The sequence below is a fragment of the Zalophus californianus genome, chromosome 8 (assembly GCF_009762305.2).
Source record: "Zalophus californianus isolate mZalCal1 chromosome 8, mZalCal1.pri.v2, whole genome shotgun sequence".
Lineage (NCBI taxonomy): Eukaryota > Metazoa > Chordata > Mammalia > Carnivora > Otariidae > Zalophus > Zalophus californianus.
Genome location: NC_045602.1, coordinates 39448441 through 39465670, shown reverse-complemented (window position 1 = coordinate 39465670; position 17230 = coordinate 39448441). Strand labels below are relative to the sequence as shown.

Genomic DNA, 17230 nt, shown 5'->3' with positions numbered 1-17230 from the left:
ATCTGGAGATGAAAAGAGTTATGGGACTACAAAAAATAAGATTTTTGTCTTGGAGCAGGCCATAAATACCGAGGTCTTTGTCAGTACTAATGGGTACTAAAAATATAATTTATCTTTTCTAGCTACACTAGATGGGTGGTAAAAAGTTTGGTAAAGGGCAAAATTAAAATAGATTTTTAAAATTCAAGCCAATAATTACTTACTGAATGTCGACTCTGGGTCTAATATGTTAAGGATATAACAGTAGATTATAACATTACTCCTGCCCTCAGGGATCTCTTATCCTTAAAGAAAGACTTACACAAAAACATGAGAGAAGACTGTAGAAAAACTTTCGAGAACACAATCATGTATCCTACTATTACAGTTAACCAGAGTTCAGTAACTACAAAGCCCACATACTTGGAAAATTTAGTTTATTAAATTCAATAGGTTGCTCTACGAATTCGAACTTTCTTTTTAAACACAGTTCAAGTTTAGAGTCTGTCAACCTTGAATATTTCCTTCAATTCTCCACCTCCAGAAAAATCTGACAAAAGCATCATTTGCTATGCTTAACGATTAAGGGATGAGTCAAACTTCCCTGGAGACCCGACCCTCTGGCAATTATTTCCTCCCCAACTTCATTGTATTATTTTTACTGCGTGTCTAACATTCGAAATGTATATCTATTTTATACCCTGCACTGTGGATATTTAGATGACTAGTGCACAGGTGCTACCTTAAAGTAGTTCACCCAAAAGACGCACATGCATAGTTTCAATACAATGCAATTAAGTATGACAGACGTGTGTAAGGTATCAGTGGGATGTAAAAAGGGCACGTATCAAGAAAGGGCAAGATATCACTAAGATTAGAAGAAGGGCATGTATCAATCTGCTCCATTGTTGGTGATACTAAGTTTGATCACTTGAGTAAGATGACAGCTGCCTGAGCTTTCAGTGTAGATATCTTTGTCTCTTTACAAGCCTGGTGGGGAAGGAAAAGATGGGCAGGAGGGTGTAGAATTTCTGGATGAAGTGGGATCTAGCCAGACAAACCAGAGAAGGGATGAGAACACTAGGTAGAGGTGAGAACAAAGCACCAAGCTGAGAAAAACTAGAGCATGGGCCTGGAGAGACAAGCACTCCACAGAGTGTGATGATGTCTCTTTGAAGTCAGCCAGGAAGATTATGAAGGGCCTTGAAAGCTGGTTTTAAGGAGACTGTGGTTTATCTTCTAGGGCAGTAGTCTCCAAAGTGTGATGTATGTGCCTTAGGATGGAGAAATTTTAATTGTCTTTTAAAATGTCTATACTTTTGTGTACATTTCATAACGGGACAATATTTTTTTAATATATATTTTTTAAGATTTTATTTATTTGAGAGAGAGAGAGAATGAGAGACAGAAAGAGAGAGCATGAGATGGGGGAGGGTCAGAGGGAGAAGCAGACTCCCCACCGAGCAGGGAGCCCAGCGTGGGACTTGATCCCAGGACTCCAGGATCATGACCTGAGCCGAAGGCAGTCACTTAACCAACTGAGCCACCCAGGTGCCCCATAATGGGACAATATTATGGGTCTATGACCCATTAACTGAAATCAGGACCCTAAGAGGACTGGCGGTAGGAGAGACAATGAAAAGCTGTTTTACTAAGTACTGAAATGCACCCACGAGAAGCTGTTCAGCAGATGGCTGAATATAAAACTGGAGACCTGGGGAGGGGCCTTTGGCCATGTAGACTGGGGACATCCACTGAAAACATGAAAGAGCAGTGAACCCATGGCAGAACTCTAGGACATGATTACCTTTTTTCAAAAGGAAAATTAGAAGCACAAGGAGCAGTGTTTGCATTTTTATTTAAAAATTTAAAAGAGCTCCCAAATATTAATAGCTGGTCCTTAATATTTTCATTAGTGTATGAAAATGAGGCTCCGTCTACTATGAAGCAAAAAAAAAAAAAAAGTTTCTGCTAGTAACCCAGCAGTAATTTAGAGTAAGAAAATTATATTTTCTTACCATTTTGGGGGGCAGTCAAGAAAAGATTTTAAAAGTGCACCATGAAACTCAGACCTGATCACAGTGCGGGGCCAGGGAAAACACAAATTGAGCTTGGAACATCTTGTGTCAAAAAGCAAGCAAGTGCTTCAAGATTGAAAGGGATATATCAATAGCACAGAAGAGCTGGCCTAGAGGAGCTCCCACTTACCAAATTTGGTTTAATTTTAACACATTGAATGTAAAAAGAAACTAAGTCCAGTAATATTCATTGAGAACACAATTTTAAACATTGAATGTAAAAAGAAACTAAGTCCAGTAATATTCAAAGTATGTGAGAAAGAAAAATGGAAAAATAGCTGTTCACACACACACACACACACACACACACACACACACACACACACACACACAAATGCCAGCTAAAAAATGTAGAATGAAGGATGCAATTAGAAAATCCCCACGTTATGGGGCGCCCGGGTGGCTCAGTCGATTGAGCATCTGACTCTTGATTTCAGCTCAGGTCATGATCTCAGGGTCGTGGGATTGAGCCCTGAGTCAGGCTCCATGCTCAGGGGGAGTCTGCTTGAGATCCTCTCTCCCTCTCCCTCTGCCCCTATTAACCCCGCCCCATCCCTGCCCCCACGCTGTCTCTAAATCAACCAATCTTAAAAAAAAAAAAATCGCCATGGTACAAATCCTATTTAATAATTGATTTACACTAATAACCATCGGTGGATGTTAAAACCATTGGGTTTCTAACATAACACTGAATGTTAACTATACTGGAATAAAAATTTAAAAAAATTGGATATTCACATAGCCTCACAGGTTCCCTCTTAAGTGAAAAAGTATCTTACAATGGAAAGATATTACTTTAACCAAATTTAGCTTCACCAATGATGGGACAAACTGATACAAAATGTCTTCTGATGTCATACAAATGGGAGGTAGATATCATCCAGGCAATATTAACTTAAATCTAATCATGAGGAAACAGACCAATCCAGAATGTAGAACATTCTATAAGCCAACTAGCCTGTACTCTTCAAAAATTTATCAGGAAAGACTTAAAAAAAAAAAAAAGGCAGGGAACTGCTCTTAGAGAAAAGGATGAAAGGAAGAAGGATGAATGCATGAACCTTGCCTGAGGTTCACAATAAAAATAAAACGAAAACATATAAAGGATATTTTGGAAGCAAGTGGTAAGTAGGGATTGGATATTAAATATTACTAAGTCAATGTTAATAAATTTCTCGGGTGTGATAATGATATAGTGGTTATGCAAAAAGAAGTTCTTGTTCTTAGGAGATACATGGTGATATATTCAGTGGTAAAGAAACATCAGGGTGACTAAAATTTATTTTCAAAGGGATCAGCAACAAACAAAAAACAAAACAGAGAAAAGAAAAAAGATAAATATACACAGAGAAGATAAAGCAAAGGTAACAAAATACCAACACTTGGTGAATTAGAGAAATGGATGTTCATTGTACTGCTTCCAATTTTTCTGTAGTTTTTGTAATTTTTCAAAATCAAAGTTAGGAAAAACATAAGTAATCAACATGTGGCTAATATGGTATAGTTGATTTTACTGAGATGAATATACTACTCATAAACGACTTAATACTTAAAAAAGAGCCCACCATGAAATTTCTTCCCATCAACGCTAACCAAGCTAAGAGGCTGACTAATGTCCTCTGGCTAGTATAAGCAACATATTTTATCTTTTTGTTTTTCCTCATGAGTCAAGGACTCCGTTTGACTTACCTGTGAAATTAACAAACCAGCAAAACACCTATAGCATTCAGTCACCTCATCAAAAACAATTTAACATTGGAAAAGCTGTAATCTTCTGGTTTTAAAATAATTTATTTCATAGGTCTGTTTTAATTTCATGTCTCAGAGCATACATTATTTAACCAAGAGGTGCTGGACAGAGATTGTAAAAAGAGAGGAAACATTTAGGATAAGAAACTGCCTCAATTCCATTAGAATTTGATCCTACCTCGTAAAGTCTTGCTAGGATAAATTTCTATCATACTTCTTTTGTGCTTACAAAAAACATTAACTTCTGAATTTCCAATGTTGTAAATAAAAATTTTTACAATTAAGTATGCATTCAATTGACACACAAGGCAACCAAGTAATTATCAACATTAGCATAATGTGTATTTCCTGTCACTGCACTAACATTAAACTAAACTTCAAACCACAAAAACATTGTGACTAACATTAAAAAGGCAAGCTGTAAGATACTCAAAGCTTATAAAGGACAAATTGCACATGGTTAAGATGGGACATCATTTGACAAGGGCTGGTGTTGTGCATATGGCTGCTTTTTTTATAAGAAGGGCCACCGGCAACAGGGCAACAGTGTCGGCCCCCAGCCAACCACATCACAATGCAATTCTGATGGAACACATGACCACAAGGCAACCCCATTAGCAAACATCCATTTTCAAAATTCTCTAGGCAAACAACACATTCAGTACAGTGCAGCATATCAGCAGGCCAAGCTAACCAATCAGGTTCCATATCTTCATTAGCATTATATGATCCATATGACCTCCCCTTCCTTTCATATGGGCTGGTCTGACAATATTTATTGGCACATGAACAAGCCTCAGTATCACAGTGACTTGCTCTTCCTGGAGAATTGTGAACTATGCTTTGTTTATCTTCAAATACTTCCTTTTCACTGCTAAAAGTGTCTGTGCTCTCACTGTCTGAGTCATTTTCAATATCTTGAGAACCCTCTGACATTTCCTCTTCAGACTGGACTCCAAGACATTTAAATCGCCACATTGGCAAATTTTTTATGTAATCAGTTGGTATCAGAGGGTGAAGCCAAAGGTCAGGGAAAGCTAACCGCTCCAAGAATAAGTCAGGGTCTTCGTCCCAATCAGATTCTACAGGAAAGTTCTGAAAAGAAGCAATCGGGTGGAAGAGGTAGCTGGTGTACCAGTCCCACAGACTTGATAACCATTCTAAGTTATTGGCATTGACTTCATCATTGTTGTTGTTGCGCCGTCTCTTCTTCTCAAAGTAATCGATTAGTAAACCATGTCCAAGGTACGTACTGAGAAACAGGGCCGGGTGTGAAGAATAGAACATCCAGTCTGCCCTTACCCATGAAGCCAGTGTGGTTGTATTGGAATATCTCAATAATTTTAAGCTATATTCATAAAAGCTATCTAAGTAAGGGAGCTGTAAAAAGCCCAACACAGGTAGCCAGGAAATAATTAATAGAGAATTATATGTCCCTAAAGTGCTTATGAGAACCACAAATCGCTTTATGGTTGCTCCTTGTGTGATAAATAAGTCCATCCAAGCCATAAGATTAACTAGAACCAAGCTCAAAACAAACAGATCATTTACTTCAGGTTGCAATGAGCGCAAAAATGAATCCATGGCCTGAAGGGATATAAATTCACCTGTGTGGTTTCCGTATCTGTAAATTCCTTCAGGAGTTCTAAGAATGTATGATGGCATGTTATATACACCAATATCTGTCATGTAACTCTTGTTGTCCCAATTTTCCACATTAACAAAAATAAACTCAACTCTTCCGGTAAACTTTATACTTAGTGCAGAGAAGAAAGCTGGGGGTTGGTCAAGGTTTGCAAATAGGTATATTTTTACCCAATATTGATCACTTTTATTCCATTCTTCTTTCAAGTGTTCAGCATTATAAATGGTTTTGATCCGAGAAGCTGCATGAGCAGTTATCCACTTAAAAATGTGTTCTACTTCAATTTTGCGTCCACTATATTCTTTAAGCATGACTTTCCCTTTAGAAGTGCTTGTTTGTGGGACAGACATAATGAGTGTGGATCGTACCCAGCCTCTTCTCCTGCAGTATCTGTAAGAGAGTAAACTGTTAAGTAAAAGGTAGGCTCACGGATGAGCTAGCTTGCTCATCTTCACTGTTGCACAATTTGTTTCCCCCTAACAAATTTCTTTGGCACTGAAAGATACTCTCTCCTCAAAACCAAATAACCTCCAAATAATCAAAAGTAGTACCAATACCTGGCAGTCGTACAAGCACAAAAGCAAACTCTCTTTTTGAAGTTTTGTTTCATATCTCTTTATTTTTTTTTTTAAATAAAAGGCTTTAGTCAAGGAAATCAGCAAATACTTCAGCATCTATTATGTACCTACTACTTCATTATGTGCTATAAGATCCAAAAGAAAATAGGAGAATAATTCCTGCTCACAAGGAATTTAAAATCCTATTAAGGAAACAAACCAGAAGTATAAAACCATATATATCAATTACTAAATAAGAAGTTCAAAAAAATGAGTATCACTGAGAGTTTGAGCTGGTGAAGATTTCCTGAAAGGTTTGGGAACTGAATGAGGTCTTGAAGGTGGTTAGATTCAAATGGGCAAAGAAGAGAGAATAGATTATCCTACATGCTGAGGCCCTGACTTGAATGCAAGTTCCTTGATGGTAGGTGCCATGCTGTACCCATTTATTAACCCAAGCACCTACCCAATACCTGATGCACACAGGCACGGTTACAAAGTAATCCATACAAAGGCTCACCTAAGAAAGAGCAAGTCCCATACTTTTCTGTATTCTTTCATCTCCTTAACGAAGATCATGAAGAGTAAATACAGATGAAACAAAGTAAGTTTTCAGATTAAGAAGAGATTCAGTTAGAGGGTAAGTAAGTATAGAAGAATTTAACTAAAATTCAATCATTTGTTTAGATTTTTTTAAAAAAGATTTTATTTATTTACTTGAGAGGGAGAACGAGAGCCAAGAGAGAGCATGAGCGGGGTGAGAGGCAGAGGGAGAAGCCAGCTCTCCACTGAGCAGGCAGCCTGATGCGGGGCTCGATCCCAGGACCCGGGATCATGACCTGAGCTGAAGGCAGACGCTTAACTGACTGAGCCACCCAGGCGCCCCCATTTATTTAGATTTAACCAGTGTGGTCATGACTCCAGTCCTTTTGCAAATGGACAAGTTCTTGCTATATTATTTGTGACATCACTCTCCCCCTAAAAAACTAGATGAGAAATGAAATACTGAAAAATAAAAAGCTGTTGTATGACAGTGGAGAGATTGTAAGTGCAACGTTTCCCTTTTTTTAAAAAAGTATTTTTTTCCAAAAACCTACCATGTGGAGTTTTATGCTTTGTAAATTTACCTCAATAAAGTTGGAAAAAAGAAAATCTACCATGCAGGTACATTTTGTTCGTTACAGATTTGTAAATGGATGGTAACAAATGTCCAATTTCTTATTTTGCTATTCAAAATATAAAAATCATAAAACTATAAGTGTTATGCTTTACTTAGTAAACATGGATTATGTGTGTGTGTGTGTGTGTATAAATATATATTTTAAGTTTTATTTATTTCAAGTAACCTCTGCACCCAATGTGGGGCTCAAATTCACAACCCCGAGATCAAGAGTTGCATGTTCCTCTGACTGAGCCAGCCAGGTGTCCCAGCATGGATTATATTTTATTTAAATAAGCACATTACACATTTATATGATCAGATTGAAAGTCTCAACATAGATCATATGGTTTTATAATGATAATACAATTAGCTGTATCTCAGGAATTTTGTGATATAACTTAGATAAATCAAGATAGCATGTTATGTCATAAAGACAAGGTTAGTAATGACTCTGAGAAACTGTCTGGGTGACTTGGAATCACAGACCATGATTCAGCTTCTTGCTGAGTTGATCTGCTTCCTTAACAGCATAGATTCCACTAATATCAATATTTCTTTAAGTGAAATGGTTTGAGAATTATGAATTCCTACAAAGATAATATCTTTAAACCCTTAACACTGTATTTGTATAATGCAAAGTAATAACTCATTGACATGAATTCTATTTTTACCCTCCACCCCCAAAAGCAACAAGTCAAATAGATAATTGCCTTATTTACATCCTAAATTTCTTAAAGTAGCTTTAATTTTTAAACTTCATATGATACTTGTGATGAGACATTTCTACTCTTGATCATTCTTTTATCTTTCTATAACTACCTCAGAGAATATTGGTTTCTGAGTTGTGCCATAAATTAAATGCCAATCTTTCTAACAGAAAACCTTATTGTGTAAAACAGGCGAAGAAGGTCTTAGTGCATACATTTCTTCATGTAAGAAAACAAATGTATCATGTGCTTTCTTTTCAGTTCAGTTATATGATAGCTTTAAGGTTTAACCTTCCACATTGATAATACCATGAAAATAACCTCTAGTTCTTAAAAGTAAACCTTTTGAGATCTCAGAGAATTTGAAGACTAAAAATGATAGAAAACATGCTTAGTGAGTTTGTTACTCCAGTTTCTTGTGTGACATTCAGTATTTAAAAAGAAACCTTAATACTTCTATTTACGTAATGTGATTTCTTCAGATGAGGTTTTTGGCCTCCTTGGCCTTCCAGGCCGGCTCTCCAATCTCTCCTTCACTTTCCCTTCTCTGCTTATTCCACAGGCCCTCTACCCTTTTACTCTCACCAGAAGCCCTCCTGACCCATTTGCCACTCAGCTCCTATAATTACAATGTTTTCCATCTACTCTTTACTATTCCCCACCTCTCTAATTCCTTAAAGACACACCCCACCATGTTTTCTACTTTCTCAAAGAAAAGACAAGAGAATAGACGTACCAGCGGGCTTTGGTAAGCTACATTGCTTGGTTGGGGAATGAGAGAAATTAGGGCCAGGCAAGCCGAGTATGCTGGGAAAGAAATTAAAACTGTTGCCCAACAGTCAGGTCCTGCCCAGAGGTGGTGGTCCTGAATATTCTTAGGGGAGCTAACCAAGTCAGGAAACCTGTACTGCTGTACAATGGGACCAGCACATTGGAGGAGGCTGCCCAGAGGCCACCCCAGAGAAGGAACTCTGGTAAAGAAAGCAATACAAACAGCGGAGTAGAGAGTTTGGTGTTTATAAAAATCTGAAATCAAGATGATGATTCAATTATTCAACATACGATTAAAACACTTGCTGAAAAACACTATTCCCTGCCCAGTTATACCCTGCAATGACATTCTTTTTTTTTTTTTTTTTTTTTTAATAGGCTCCACACCCAACATGCAGCCCAATGCAGGGCTTGAACTCACGACCCTGATCAAGACCTGAACTGAGATCAACAGTTGGACACTTAACCAACTGAGCCACCCAGGAGCCCCTGCATTGACATTCTGAACATACTTTTCTATATCTATTTTGTTCTTCTATATTTCCAAAATCCTCAAAAGAAGAAAAAAAATGATCCTGACTAAGCACAGCTTCTATGGAAGAACAGTTCTTACTCTAGTTGTAAGACCTTCCCAATAAAAGGAAACATGAATATGACAATATTGAAACTGATATAACTATGCATCAAAATCTTCACCTTTGTGATGAAAATGAAGGTGAAGTAAAAGTGTTTTTTTCAAAAAGATTTTATTTATTTATTTACGAGAGAGAGAGAGAGAGAGAGAGAGAGAGAGAGAGAGAGAGAGAGAGAGAGAGAGAGAGACCATACATGCGTAAGCAGAGGGGGGAGGAGGAGGAGGAGAGGGAGAGGCAGAGTATCCCAAGCAGACTCTGCATTTAGCACAGAGCCTAACACAGGGCTCGATCTCATGACCCATGAAATCATGACCTGAGCAGAAATCACAAGTCAGATGCTTAACTGACTGAGCCACCCAGGCGCCCCTAAAAGTGTTTTAATAACAAAAAATAATAGCTGCAATCAACAAAAAAAATCAAAATTTGCTAAAAAATGATCTGTTCCATCATAAATAAGAGGTGAGATTATGGGCGCCTGGGTGGCTCAGTTGGTTAAGCGACTGCCTTCAGCTCAGGTCATGATCCTGGAGTCCTAGGATCGAGTCCCGCATCGGGCTTCCTGCTCAGCAGGGAGTCTGCTTCTCCCTCTGACCCTCTTCCCTCTCGTGCTCTCTATCTCTCATTCTCTCTCTCTAATAAATAAATATAATCTTTAAAAAAAAAAAAAAAGAGGTGAGATTATTTGAAGACGAAGGATTTAGAGGAAAATAAATGGAAGTTGTTTATATGTATCTCTTTACCATTCTTCCGCTAGTATAGACTCAGAGTTTTCCAAAGAAAAGCTAGAAAAATTTGCATTAAAATCTGCTAGACTCAATTGATACTTCTGATGCATTTTGCTTTATAAGAGTACACCAAAAAAAGTCAAATACTATTTCCTTTAGTTTTTCATGTTAATAGATTATCATTTTCTGTTTTGCTTAGTTTATTTTTGAATTCTTAATGTTATGTAACAATTTATATTAGACTGTAATGTGTTTAACCTTTATACTTTGTAAATTTATTTTTACTTGATATTTTCTAATATATTTATAAATTACAGTGTTGAAATGTATTAATTAGTTCACGGATTTTTTACAAAATCAATTCTGAATATTTTTCAAAAAAATAGTGATAGTGACTTTTGGCATTACCTGAAAAAAAAACCCAAAATATTGGCATTATCATTTGTTCTGGTATTGCAATCACTAGTAAGGGAGAGAAAGATTTTTCACTCAGAGTCTATTTGGGAATGATGGGATCACACCAAATGCAACTGTCTTTGATAAACAAAGGACAAAAATAACAACGATTTCCTTTTCATTAGAACATTAACACTAAGGCTGTTTTGGATATTTCAACAAAAGGCATCAGAATATGATCAAGATTCTGTGGTGAAGAGAATGTGAATTTTGTGGGTAAATGAGGAGACTGTGAGTTAGTAGATACAAGAATTTTCCTTCTTATCTCCAACTCTTAGGGGATTCTACACCTTAGGGTGTGGATCACAACACCCTATAATACCAGCAAAACAATCTTGAGGTAAAATAAAGCAAACATGGGCTTAAAGAAGAAAGGAAAATCTCAGATTTAACAGTAGTATAGGAGGGTTTTCTACCACTAATGGGCTTCCCATTGGGGCCACATGTAAGGGACATAGATAAGTCAGGTGTATTTCTTACCTTAGAAACTACCTAATGTTGTGAGGTTTTCTACATATACATCATATGCCCCCTCCTCAGCACTAAACAGAACATGCTGTACATGCTAATCTTTTATTAACTATTTTCTGAAAGAGTAATTAAATGAATGAATATATGTAAGTTAAAACTTGATGGCACCAGAAGTTGAAATAAAACGCATTTCAAAGAAATAACTTAATAATGAAATAAGAAATAACACAACAGATGAAATACTGGAGATGATGACAAAAGAAAAGAGAAATGCCTGCAAGGATTCTTGTCTGAGAAAATGGGAAAACAAAACAAAACACAACAGTAAAGAACAGAAAAAGGAAAGGTAGAAAGGGTATCTGTCTGATTAAAGAAAAAAAGAATAAATCTGAATTTGGACATTGGGTTTAAGGAAAAGGACACATCTAGGGGTAGGGCAGATGGAAATGAGTGTCCTCATGAAAACTAGAGGTCGGAATTATGACAAAAGATTTCAATCAGTACAAAGCTATAAATGTGCTAAAGTCTTTTTGGGAAGAAAATTGAAACCAAAAGGACTAAAGACATACTCTTAAGAGTCACCCCCACTAGAAAGAATATAGAAGAATGGGATAGAGAGAGAAAGTCATCTCAGAAGGAAAATAAGTAACTGCCAGTTTATCTATCAAAAACTATTAATCAAGCACCTGTGTAACTAACAGTGTGCTAAACATAATTAGCTTTCAGTTCAAATAGGTTTCTAATATCATTGTCTTCATTAGTTAAAACAATTCTGGTCAGAACTCAAATTCTAAGAATTGCCTAATCAACTCACCTGGGGTCACTGGAACAATTAAAAGTGCCTGTTCGTATTCCAAATCTTGACACCTTTTTCACCATTTTCTCCCAGTGGATTTTACCAACCAAGGGACTTCTGTCATTTGCTATGACCTATTTGCCCAGAAACAAACAAACAAACAGAAACTTTAATTACCTAAAATGAAGTCAAACCAACCACTTATTATCTATAATACATCTTTATCTTTTGCAAAAAGATTCTGTTCCCAGTTATCAATGCAATTCTCGTAGAAGGAACAACTGCCCAACTCAAAAGGCTTAAACCACTGAATACAGTGCATTAAACTTCCACACTCTGTGGCAATTCCATCAAGGGGAATCAAAACCATATTAAAAACCTAGCCACATTCTCCACCCTGTAGGCCTATTCTCTAGAAATACGTTACACAGGAAGAAAAGGGTCTTTGGAGGCATTTCTCTGCTCCAAGAATTTTAAATAATGTAAATAAAGTTTACTAGAAATTATCACATGTGGGTTCAATGAATTCAAATTTCACTTTTTAAAAATATAATTATGGAGCCAAGAGTCAAACACATGTTTTCTATTAAGCTATGTTTTAACTAAACGAATACTATTATTTCAAAGGCTTTTTCTTAACAATCATGAAAAGGTTCTAACATATAAAAAAAAAAGTTACCATAATGAATTCTACACTCTTGAACTTCTACTTCAAACTTGCAAATAGCTTTCAAACACAACCAAGATTGGGAGAAGGAAAAGATTTTTTAAAAAATAAAAGAAGGAAAAAGGAAAACTGTAAGTTAACCTTCAAAATGTGTCATGGCTTCTTTCTAATCGTTAACACCTTTTCCTTTTATTCCCTAATCTTTCTCCTCTGAATGGAGGAAAGACTTCAACAGACGTACCAGTAAAAAACAAAATTATATGTTAAAAACAAAAACACAAAAACAACTAAATGAGAACTTAAAGGAAAGCCAAAATGTCTAAAGTCTACACGAAACCATCAGTTTGATTTATTTTAAACCTAGGGTATATAGGCCAAGTTTATTTTCACAAAGGCTATGTAACTGATGTTATCTATTCAAAATCACAACACAATACTCTGGGGTCCTTTCTGGGAAGAAGGGCCATTTTCATGTTCATAAAGCCTCCAGGAAATGAAATCCCAGGGGTGTGTGTGAAATGACTGCCAATATGTACCCCTGGGAGACACAAGAGTGGTATAGCTAACTCACTGTGGCCTCTCTGCTGGGAAGCCTAATAAATTTCAAGGTTAGCAGAAAGAGAGCATGTGGTGGTGACAAATGACTTGAAATTCACTTTATGTCCACTAACCCCTAGCATATACCATTGCTACCATCATCCCCACATCTATAGAGACATACATGCTACATGTAACATTTTGTAATAATTCTGATGCTTCATAAATACATAAACGCATACACAATTTAAAGCATTAAACAAATGGTTTTGATGTGCCTTTTTTTTTTTTAAAGATTTTATTTATTTATTTGACAGAGAGAGACACAGCGAGAGAGGGAACACAAGCAGAGGGAGCGTGAGAGGGAGAAGCAGGCTTCCCGTGGAGCAGGGAGCCCAATGCGAGGCTCTACCCCAGGACCCTGGGATCATGACCTGAGCAGAAGGCAGACGCTTAACGACTGAGCCACCCAGGCGCCCCACTGATGTGTTTTTTTTTAATTTTATTTTATTATGTTGTTAATCATCATACATTATATCATTAGTTTTTGATGTAGTGTTCCATGATTCATTGTGTGCTTTTTAGTGAAAATAGAGGCCTTATTGAGGGAGACACAAATTATTTATTCAAATGCTCAGATGGTGGAGGTAACCAGGAAGAGGGCAATCTGAGGACATGGAAGCTCTTTCTGAGGAGGTTCACGCCAGTTACGTTACCCACTAAGTCCCTAGCTCTCATTTTTCCATGGTCCAAAAGGGTTGGATATATTATAGCTGAATAATCAGGAAGAAAAAGCAGAGCACGCATTTGTTTTCTTTTTCCCCCTACTACTCAAGAGTCAAAATGGTAGTTCTTGTTTCCATCAAGTAATCAAAGAAATCTTGACTTATTTTTCAGATTACTGAGGTTTAAGAAGTCTCTGTGCAATCACACCATCATACTCCCTACTTTTTAAAAGAATTCTTAAAGAACTTTTCACTTCCATTTCCTGATCAAGGCTGCAAATAACCCAAACATTTCAGGTCAGTGTTTATAATGACACTGCATCAGGGGTTAATTAAGAGGTTGTTTTAATCAATGTAAGGTATGGCCCTAAGTCTAGGGGCATCTTTCAGTGAATATCCTGACCACTTTACAGGTATCTTTCAGACTTACAAGAGCTCCAATGCTAGGAAAGGAAGTAGGAATGAGAGGGGGTCGTTGGCAGGCACTGCTGGTTACAGCACAGAAAACATAAGTTTGTGATCAGAGGTAGGACATCCGAGCAGGTACATAACAATGTTTAACCCCAGGGCCTTATTTATTCAGCAAGCTGTACCCACGCCTGCTTTTTGAAGAGTTTAATGATTCCTAACACAGAGAGCCTCACAAAAATGAAAACTCCCCTAGGTATTCATTGCATGGAAGCATTTTATTTGACTCTGAAGTTATATTTATGCATTTAGAAATTGCTCTGTTCAATGCCCTATATAGTTCTATTATTCAACTTAAGGTTTAGCATAAATTAAATTTTGTAGAGGCTGAATTAAACCACTACTAAAAATTTTAATATTTTCACAAAATAACCCATCTGGCCGAGTCACATGGCACAATCAAATACTCTAAGCCTATTACTACTGTGTCACACCAGTAAGAGTTCCCAGCTTAGAGCTCATATCCAAAAGTATGCACCATGATTCTGAGAGGCACTCACATTGCTGGTCTTATTAAAAGCAGAGACATATTCCTCGGCAGTTCAGGAAAGATGTTGTGTTCTCTGTGGGGAATATTTTCAGAGACTAGAAAAAAACTAGATGAAAGTACAGCCCAAGTTCCAAGTCTGGAACAGAGTTGGCAGCATAAGCTGGAAGTGAAGGAATCTTTCCCTCCCCCTTCCCTGGTATCTGCCTCTCTAACTGGCATCCCTACACTTGCTCACCATTGCATTTCCTGCAGCTAGTATAGTGCCTAAATCATATGGGTACTCATTAAATATTTATGTTTAACTAAACTATTTCAGCTTTTTATAGCTTAGTAACTTCATTCTTCTACTTCTGACTATACAAGTTCTCTAAAGCCACCAAATTTTTGGTATCTGTTATAAGTCCCTTCCCTAGCAACCTATCATCTGGAATACTTTCTGGACAAACATTAGCATAAATAGTACCTTGCTATGCAATTGCATATTAATGTTCTTGACCCGGTCAGACACAAAGACTTTCAATTCAACGAATTTAAAAATATACTTTTTCCGGAAAAAAACTACCACAAATTTTCCTAGGTCCCACTTCACTAATAGAGTTCTTTAGGATCTCTCAAGATGCTAGCACCATCACGGGCCATCTAACTCAGCTGAAAGATAATCATATACTAAGATTTTTACTGGTCTACACATTTTAGTAAACCAAACTATAAGCTGTCTTAAGGCACAGGCTATAGGTTATTCATCTTTGTGCCCTCAGTGCTAATCCTAAGGTTCAGTTAGCACACATTAGATTTCAATAAATATTTGTTAGATGGTTAGATGAATGGATGGAACCAGTGGTTTGCTGGTAGAGGTTTAACAACTAGCTCTCCAAAAGAAAAAGGGACTTATTTCTATTACTTGCTGGTTTCCTTGGTATAAATACTACCATATGGTGATTTCAAGTTACCAAAGTATTATCTTTTTTTTTTATTTGATAGAGAGAGAGAGAGAGGGCACAAGCAGGGGAGTGGCAGGCAGAGGGAGAAGCAGACTCCCCACTGAGCAGGGAGCCCGACATGGGGCTCGATCCCAGGACCCTGGGATCATGACCTGAGCTGAAGGCAGACAACTTAACCGACTGAGCCAACCAGGCGCCCCATCCAACATGTTATCTCTAAACATGGAGCTGGGAAGAGATGTTAACAATCACCCTTCATGAAGCAGTATGAGCTGGCTCCAGCACATCACGCATGGAACTGTGTCAGATAGTGTGTGATGCTAAGTGCCCATATTTTCTGATGTCAACCCCGTGTAGTCCAGTTAAACTTACAAGGAAAACTGGGCCTCAGATTATTGTCTATTACCTTCCACATGTACTATAGGTGTTACATTGGTATAAGAAAAAAAACCATATACTTTTGCCTAATTTTTAGAGGTGGGTTTTATTACTAATCAGAACATATGCCATATAAATCTAGGCTAAATTAAATAACAAAACTCCATAGAAGAGGAGTGCTGGGCTATGATATTTTCTGCAGCTCTCAGTATTTCATTATTTTTTTTCCCAAGATTTTATTTATTTGTCAGAGAAAGAGAAAGAGGGAGATAGAGCACAAGCAGGGGTAGTGGGGGAGGGAGAAGCAGGCTTCCCGCTGAGCAAGGAGCCCAATGCAAGACTCGATCCTAGGACCCTGGGATCATGACCTGAGCCAAAGGCAGACACTTAACCGGCTGAGCCACCCAGGCATCCCCCAATATTTCATTATTAATGGGGAGTTTCTACTTTCAAAATCATAGACCAACTTAAATAAATATATGCAAATTGTATAAAATCATTAAAAGTGAGGACAAGTGATTGACAGAAACAATGTCAATGGCATTTAATTATTTCCTTGGTATCCCCACTAGCTTTCTTTATGAATAAACAAAAATAAAAGTTTTTCACCATACAAAATAAATGATAAAATGGCTTGCCATGTATTTCACCTTCAGAGTAGTGTCATGAAAGGAATAAATAGGTTAGAATCTCCCAGGATAGAACTATTGTCTAGAACAAAGCTAAACAAGTTTTAAGATAGCTATTAACTCTTTTTACCAAAGAGGAAATATAGTAACATAATACTTCAGTAAATATTGACCCAAAGCTTTACTTTAAATCACATGATGCTTTTCACTGCTACCTCAATTCCAGTGACAGTAAATTCCTTATGATGGGGATAAAGCCAGTAGGGAACAAATATCACAGTCCTTCATTGAACAAGGTCAAAAAGGAGAAATAGAAGTGTTAAGATAGGATGAACCCATAAAACCCAAAGAGCATGCTAACTTTTCCATTTCAGAAGCCTAGCCATTGTTCCATCTGCCTCTCTAAGAGTTTTCTGAAGAGAGAGAGAAAAAAAAAATAACTGTCTTCAATTTGTGATGCTCAGAAGATTGGGTGGTGGTAAAACCAAAGAATCCAGAACACTAAAAGATAAATAACTGATGAGAGATATGAGCTGAGGTTAGGAACAAAGCAGGAAAACTTAGAATGTTAGAAAGAACTGTTAGGAAAAAAGAGGACTCAGTTGTTCCATGGGTTACATAGTATATTGATGATAAAGATGTCCCATATGTATTGCTGCCTGGA

The 17230-nt window shown here is 37.2% G+C and overlaps 1 protein-coding gene across 7 annotated transcripts in view; it reads right to left on the bottom strand.

Moving 5' to 3' along the window:
• The window catches only part of CHMP3 (charged multivesicular body protein 3), a 113859-nt gene that overhangs the window by 89748 nt on the left and 6881 nt on the right, over window positions 1–17230 (bottom strand). For 4 of the 7 annotated variants that reach the window (XM_027621132.2, XM_027621131.2, XM_027621133.2 and 1 more), the window contains 2 exons: window positions 11750–11865; window positions 3830–5841 (listed from right to left, as the gene is read on the bottom strand). The exons of 1 other annotated variant lie outside the window; for it this stretch is intronic. In XM_027621132.2, the coding sequence (XP_027476933.2) occupies window positions 4236–5841; window positions 11750–11865 (1722 nt within the window). In that variant the 3' untranslated portion in view covers window positions 3830–4235. Of the gene's footprint in view, window positions 1–3829; window positions 5842–11749; window positions 11866–17230 lie in introns of those variants that run through there. 2 more of the 7 variants (XM_027621136.1, XR_003524543.1) reach the window with 2 other exon arrangements.